Source organism: Microtus oregoni, unplaced genomic scaffold, assembly GCF_018167655.1.
Source record: "Microtus oregoni isolate MIOR12 unplaced genomic scaffold, Mior012 000015F_ref0000493, whole genome shotgun sequence".
NCBI lineage: Eukaryota > Metazoa > Chordata > Mammalia > Rodentia > Cricetidae > Microtus > Microtus oregoni.
In genome coordinates this window covers 25,261,632-25,269,143 of record NW_024543074.1, presented here as the reverse complement: position 1 = coordinate 25,269,143, position 7,512 = coordinate 25,261,632, and the positions used below count along the sequence as shown (strand labels likewise).

The 7,512-nt window shown below is 40.0% G+C and overlaps 2 protein-coding genes across 2 annotated transcripts; both read left to right on the top strand.

Moving 5' to 3' along the window:
• Nucleotides 1-1,029: 1,029 nt before the first annotated feature.
• Nucleotides 1,030-1,983, top strand: LOC121456698 (olfactory receptor 1468). The gene has a single exon (XM_041665097.1). The coding sequence runs from the start codon at nucleotides 1,030-1,032 to the stop codon at nucleotides 1,981-1,983; it is 954 nt and encodes a 317-aa protein (XP_041521031.1).
• A 4,179-nt stretch (nucleotides 1,984-6,162) lies between these two features.
• On the top strand, nucleotides 6,163-6,933 carry LOC121456699 (peptidyl-tRNA hydrolase ICT1, mitochondrial). Its single transcript, XM_041665098.1, has one exon. The coding sequence runs from the start codon at nucleotides 6,163-6,165 to the stop codon at nucleotides 6,787-6,789; it is 627 nt and encodes a 208-aa protein (XP_041521032.1). The 3' UTR covers nucleotides 6,790-6,933.
• The last annotated feature ends 579 nt before the right edge of the window (nucleotides 6,934-7,512 follow it).

Below are 7,512 nucleotides of genomic sequence, written 5' to 3'. Positions count from 1 at the left end.
CTGAAATATTTTGTACTGACAGATTCAGGGAAATATTGGTCATTGTCTTTTGTTGGGTGCACACTGACGATCACACCAGACCCGAATGAGCAGTTTCAATGTAGTGGTAACACAGATGTCCCTAGATAAACTAAATGAGTCACAAAACAAAATGAAAAATTGTGAATCTGTGAGAGGAACAGATAAGAACAAAACAGATGGTTAATAGGGGTGGGAGGCATAAAATAGAGAAGGGGGGGGGAGAAGAAAGTAACCAGAATACATTAATACACAAATCAAATTGCCAAAGAACTAGCTAAATTAATAAAAAAAACTGAAAGGAGAGACATAAAGAAGAGGGAAAGAAATAAGGAAGTAGAGAAGGTAGAAAAATACAGGATAAAGGGAAGCACAGAATCTGTAGAACTTTCTAGATCGTTAGAGAAACAAACAAAAGAAAGAAAACTCTTAGGATTCTGACTTGAGCCTAGATTCCATTCACACTAAGGTATGAAAGATGGAGGGGTGGGTTAGGAAAATGTCAGGGGAAAATGAGGTCTGTTGATCTGAAGATGGCCTGGTAAAACCAGGAATAACTGATCACTCAGCACTTGATGCTGGGGTAGTGAAGATGGTAGGTATGCCCATGAAACTTAGATGACAACTGATGCCATGAGAGCAATTTGGGGGCTGGACATTCATCTTCACAAGGGAAACTGTTCAGAAACATACTCCAGGGAGCAGTGACATGGAATATACTGTTAGAAAAACAGCCAATAGTAGTTAGTGAAAGTGAATGGTCGTAGAGTCATCAGAACTGGAGACCACAGGATAACCTGTGGGTATGTTTTAGATGGGAGAGAAGGTTGTGTTTCTAATGCTGTGCTAGGTGGCTGAGATTTAGTCATGGGGTGATTCTGGTTGCAGAGTCAGATTTCAGGTATGAAGATGAAATTAAGTATAGAGAACATGTTCACAGATCATGTGTCACACATATGTTTGTTTTCATTTGTATTTTAAGGACATTTTATTTTCTCTTAAAGATCCTAGATGCAGGGCAACACAAAAATGAACCAAACTTTCATCTCCCAGTTTCTCCTCCTGGGCCTGCCCATCCCCCCAGAGCACCAGCACCTGTTCTATGCCCTGTTCCTGGCCATGTACCTCACTACTGTCCTGGGGAACCTTCTCATCATCATCCTCATTCACTTGGACTCCCATCTCCATACACCCATGTATTCTTTTCTCAGCAACTTGTCCTTGTCTGACCTCTGTTTTTCTTCAGTCACAATGCCCAAATTGCTGCAGAACATGCAGAGTCAAGTACCATCCATCCCTTATGCAGGCTGCCTGGCACAAATGTACTTTTTCCTGTTTTTTGCAGACCTTGAGAGCTTCCTCCTAGTGGCCATGGCCTATGACCGCTATGTGGCCATCTGCTTCCCCCTTCATTACACCAGCATCATGAGCCCCAAGCTCTGTGTGAGCCTGGTGGTGCTGTCCTGGGTGCTGACCACCTTCCATGCCATGCTGCACACCCTGCTCATGGCCAGATTGTCATTCTGTGAGGACAATGTGATCCCCCACTTTTTCTGTGACATGTCTGCTCTGCTGAAGCTGTCCTGCTCTGACACACATGTTAATGAATTGGTCATATTTATCATGGGAGGCATCATTCTTGTCATTCCATTTGTGCTCATCATTGTGTCCTATGCACGAATTGTTGCCTCTATTCTCAAGGTTCCTTCTGCCCGAGGTATCCGTAAAGCCTTCTCCACCTGTGGTTCCCACCTGTCTGTGGTCTCACTGTTCTATGGGACAGTCATTGGTCTCTACTTATGTCCATCAGCTAACAATTCTACTGTGAAGGAGACTGTCATGGCCATGATGTACACAGTGGTGACTCCCATGATGAACCCATTTATCTATAGCCTAAGGAACAGAGACATTAAGGGGGCCCTAGTTAGAGTCCTTTGCAAGAAGAAAATTCTCTTCTGGCTATGATGGTACCTATTGGGATTTTAAATTAACTTACATAGTACATATATTTACACTGATATTGGGTATTGTAGACCCTTTCATTACATCGTAAAACTTTCTGTTCAAACAAAATATTTTAGAATTGTTCAATATGTAAAGTGTCTGCATAAATAATACTAGTGTACAGAATAACTCCATATAATATAGGTTATCATTTAGAAATTCTGTGGGTCAGGTGTAGCACATCGAGCTCTCCACATCCCATCTGGACAATGTTTGTAGAAGAATATCTGATTAGGGTTAGAATATAAATGAACATATATGTCTTTCTTGGAGTCAGTTTTGTCTATGACTCCTGTTATCTGGGCCTGTATTCACTACTACTGCCTTGATCCTGAATAGTTCTCCGAATCAAGGCTTGTATCAAGTCTTTCGCAGACTTACAGCCTTATAAAATAGGGTCCTGGAAAGCCAGATTCTGACAACTTTAGGAAAATGCAACTTTTTGTATTCCACCACTGCTCCATAAGTGAGTCAATGGAGTTATTCTTTTGAGCATTGGTGCAATTCCCAAGTAGGGTCAGATGTTAATTTACATTTCCTCTCATAATCATTGCACTAAGTAGTGATGTGTTGTTGAGGGAAAGTGGGTACCAGTAACTTTCCAAGAGAGTTTTCCTGACTCTGGTCAGCATAATGTAAAAATGCTTAATTGAAATTTCTTATTTATATGGCTATAATTCAGGTATGAATGATATCTTGTCTTCCCATGTCCAAATTGACTTGATTTAAATACCCAAGTCTTATTTTCACTCTTCTTAAAAAAATAGAAAAATTAATTTATTATACAAAGAAGTGTGAATAATATTTGAGCCAAGACTCAGAAAAGCAGACCATAAAAGTTCATATCTGTAATTCATTGGCTCATATATGGGGCACATATAAATATTTATGTTCATTTTGCTAACTAACACTTTTCATTACTAAAATCTATTTGCCACTTCTGAGAACATATCTTTACCTTTCATTCCCTCTTTTTTGTTTCCACGTGTGCCTTGTCTTTTTTCTTTCACCTAATCTATACTCAGAATAGACTGATACACTAATAGTTTTGATTTGTGTTTCTTCATATTACAACACGTTTGCCCAAGAGATGATTCATACCAGGGCCCAAAATTTTTCTTTCTGGTCATTAGGAAGGAAGTTGGAGTCTGTTTATCCTCCTGGAAGATCTTTCCTTCTTTGTTATTTCAAACTTCTTGATAATTTTTGCAGACATGCTTTGTAGTAGTCTGGTGGTGATTGAATGGAAGAAAGTAAATTTTGGCTCAGATTATTCAAATTTGGAGCATGTCACTAAATACCCCACAGCTTCATAAATAGGGTTAGTGGCCATTCATTTTAGTCTTAGCTCCAAGAACATCATTGTTTAAGTCTCCAACATTGATACATTTATTTTTTTCAGTGTTGCTTCTAAGTGGTCACATCCAAATCATTTCCTTCTTCTATATTAGATCACATCTCTGCAGTCCAGACATCCTCCTGTACCCACTTTTACTCTCTGTCAGTAGATGCCTTTTTTGATGCTTTATGACAAGCAAGGAATGCTTATGCTTATGTCATTATGTACCTGTATTTTCTTTTTGCTCTACATTCTATTTCTTGATTCCATAGTTTACTCTGAAGTTGCCCTAGACACTGTAAACTTCTGTATGTATGAATGTACACATATATTAAAATGGATTAAGATTCACAGTCACATGAAAAGAATGAAGTTGGACTGGTATTTCACAAGGAAACTAACATTTTTCTTGACATCTGGTGCAAATGTGAACAAGTGAAATGTGGCCTGATTTGAGGAAATGATGGGATAGAAAAGGGAAGTGAATTTAAGAGTAAGATAATAGTTTCACTTTGAATGTGATGGATTTATAATGATAAATATAATTTCAATCCCACATGCTAGTTTTTGCAAAATATTTCTATATTCACAAAATCTATGACAATAGAAATCTTAGAATATGTAAAGGGGTAAAATTTCATCACTTTTGATTACTTAATGATTAAAGACATTTTTAAATCTCAACTATATGTATGTCATTGCCTAAGTTTCCAATCTTGATTCACTAATTTTTGTTTGTAGTCTTTCCTAGTGGTAGTTGTTATTATGCCTTAGGACACGACACACACAAAACAACTCAAAAACTTACAAGGAGCAGAAGGAAGAATATATCAACCATTTTTTTTTGTACAACAATGGACACTTCTAGAGAGTTTTTAAAATTTATTTAATTTTTTTTTTACATTTCAACCTAAGTTCTCCCTCCCCACCTCCTCCCACACCCTACCTCCCCCAGCCCACCACCGTCCATTTCTCCCAACAGGTAAGGGCTACTATGGGGACTCTACAAAGTTTGGTACATTAAGTTGGAGCAGGACCAAGCCCCTTCCCCTGTGTCAGGGATGAGCATGACATCCCATAGTAGGGAATGGGCTCCAACAAGCTAATTCATACACTAGAGATAGATCCTGGTCTTACTGTTAGGGGGCCCTCAGACAGTCCAAGTTTCACAACTACCTCCACATGTGGAGAGCCTAGTTTAGTCTAGTGGAGACTCCACAGATGTCAGTCTAGAGTTCATGAGTTTCCACTAGCTTGGTTCAGCTGTCTCTGTAGATTTCTCCATTATGATCTTGATCTTCCTTCCTCATGTATTCCCTCTTCCCTCTTCTACCGGATTCCTGGAGCTCAGCCAAGGGCTTGGTTGTAGATCTTTGCGTCTGGTTCCATCAATTTTGTGATGAAGGCTCCATGATGATAGCGGGGGTATTCACCTGTCTGATTACAGGGGAAGGCTAGTTCAGGCACCCTCTTTACTATTGTTAGGAGTCTTAGCTGGGGTCATCCTTGTGGATTCTTGGGAATTTCCCTAGTACTGGGTTTCTCCCTAACCCCATAGTGGCTTTCTCTATCAAGATACCTCTTTCCTTTCTCGCTTTTATAAATAACTCACAAATGGTATAAGACATTTGACATTTGCATAACAGTTGGTAGGAGTCTTTTATTTAGAGAGTAAAAAGCACTTTTACAACTTAATGAAGGAAAAACAACATATAAAAAAGCAAAGGAATCCAACAAACATTTTTGTATGGGAATCATATAAATGGCAAATAATGAGCATAACAGAACATAACACTCAACATAATTAGTCATTCTCTACAGATGCTAAAATGTTCAAAGAAAATGTCACAACCACTATGTTGGTTTTAGCTAGTGAAATGTAAAATAATTGTTTGTGAATATGGAGAGAAATCAAAACTCTTCTACATTATTGGTGAGAATAGAAGATGTTACAGCTGCTCTGGAGAAAATTATTTAGCAATTTCTCAGAAATTAAAAGTAGAATTACCACAAGACTCAGAAATTCTATTTTAGGCATATTTTAGGCATATGTAAAATAATTGTGGTACTTGAACATTTGTACATGAAAGATTTATAGCAGCCTAGTAGTCCCAAAATAGAGATTGCTCTCAACCGAAGATTGGATAAACAAAACAGGGCCTACCTTACAATGAAACAGTCAGCAACAGAAGTAACTGAAGGCTTGCTATATATTGATACATTCATTCATCTTGAAAATAGCAAGCTGATTAAAAAATTGCAGTCACAAAGACCATCTTGTGTATGATCCTATTTGTATGAGATATGAAGGATAGAAAACTCCATAAAGAAATAAAGTTGAATGTTATTGCCTGTGCCTGGTCAGGATAGGGCTGGGGAAAATGGAGAGTAGCTATTGGTAGGCACAGGATTTCTTTGGGGGAATAACAAACACTAAACTTAGGGAGCAAATTGTCTCCATGTCAAAAATTAATTCCAATGACTGAGCAAAACTGATGAATGGATAATGAAAATGTGGTATATATGCACAATGGAATACTATTCAGCTATAAAAAGAATGAAACCATGAATTTTCGGGTAAATGTATGGGTCTAAAAAGATTATATTGAGTAAGATAACCCAGACACAGAAAATCAAACACCTGCAGTTCCTACGCCAAATACTAAGATATGAGTATACAATATGGAATAACCGCAGAAACCAGAAGAGTATAAAGGGACAAAAGGGGGAAGTGGCTTGAAAGGGGAATAGTAGAACACAGATGATGTGAAGTGGGAAATGAAAATGAACAGGGAGGAGAAATGAACATGGCGGCCGCCTGGGGCCTCCGCTGGGGCCTGAGCAGAGCTGGAACCTTGTTGCTCCCGCCGCCCGCGCTCTGTGTTCGCCGGGCTCTGCACAGACAGGTATTCGGCACCGAATTCCAGAGCATCTACAGCCTGGACAAGCTCTACCCCGAGTCCAAGGGCGTGGATACGGCCTGGAAGGTCCCGGAGCATGCGAAACAAGCCAGCAGTGACATCCCTCTAGATCGATTGAGCATATCTTACTGTCGGAGTAGCGGTCCTGGAGGGCAGAATGTTAACAAAGTGAATTCCAAGGCTGAAGTCAGGTTTCACTTGGCCAGTGCGGACTGGATCGCTGAGCCTGTGCGCCAGAAGATTGCTCTCAAGCATAAAAACAAGATCAACAAGGCAGGAGAGCTGGTACTTACCTCCGAGATCAGTCGCTACCAGTTCCGGAATCTGGCGGAGTGCCTACAGAAAATTCGAGACATGATTGCTGAGGCCAACCAAATGCCCAAGGAGCCATCCAAGGAAGACGCTCAGCTGCAGAGACTCAGGATAGAAAAGATGAATCGGGAAAGGCTGCGACAGAAGAGAATCAACTCTTCCATAAAGACGAGCAGGAGGGTGGCTATGGACTGAAGTCACCCCACACTGTCTGCAGAGACGAGTGTCATGCCGCTCTGCAGGGCTGCCACTCCAGGGGAGACTTCTCGCTAACTGGAGCCTGGCCAGAGCGTTGCTTAGGAGGGACGGCTACAGGGCATCCAGGCAGCTCACCCGGTTGCCCTCCTCGTGTATTTCTGGCTGCAATAAACTTCTAAGCACAGAAAAAAAAAAAAAAAAGAAAATGAACAGGGAGGGCCTCCAACTAGGGACTAGGAGGGTGGTCAAGAATAAGAAGAGAGGACAAGGGACAGATAAGACCAAAGCTATTTGATAAAGCCACAAGAAACCATACTATATATATACTGATATATCTCTATCTTTATCGCTATGTATGTATGTATGTATGTATGTATGTATCTATACATGCCATTTGGGTTGACAATGTTCAATGCTCACCACAAAAACTATAGACTAACAAAATTCCCAGTACCAGTAATGAAAAATCTCATTTTAAATGGTTGATCAGTGTAGTCCAAGTGACTCCCAATGTAATAAATATTACCTATATAGCCCTTGGCTTTCTCTCAGGGGTGAAGGGTGGGCTCCTATTGCTGAAGATACCACACAGTTAGGACATAGAATTAGGATGATTTTAGCAGATCTGACCTGAAACTCTCTTTCCTGAGGTAAAGTCTCCATGGTTTCAGAAAATACTATTCAATTTGCCACAGGAGGGAAGTAATCAAAGATTCCCAT

What these genes read in the sequence shown, in the direction of transcription:
- LOC121456698 (XM_041665097.1), top strand. Translation starts at nt 1,030, where the DNA reads ATGCAGGGCAACACAAAAATGAACCAAACTTTCATCTCCCAGTTTCTC.
- LOC121456699 (XM_041665098.1), top strand. Translation starts at nt 6,163, where the DNA reads ATGAACATGGCGGCCGCCTGGGGCCTCCGCTGGGGCCTGAGCAGAGCT.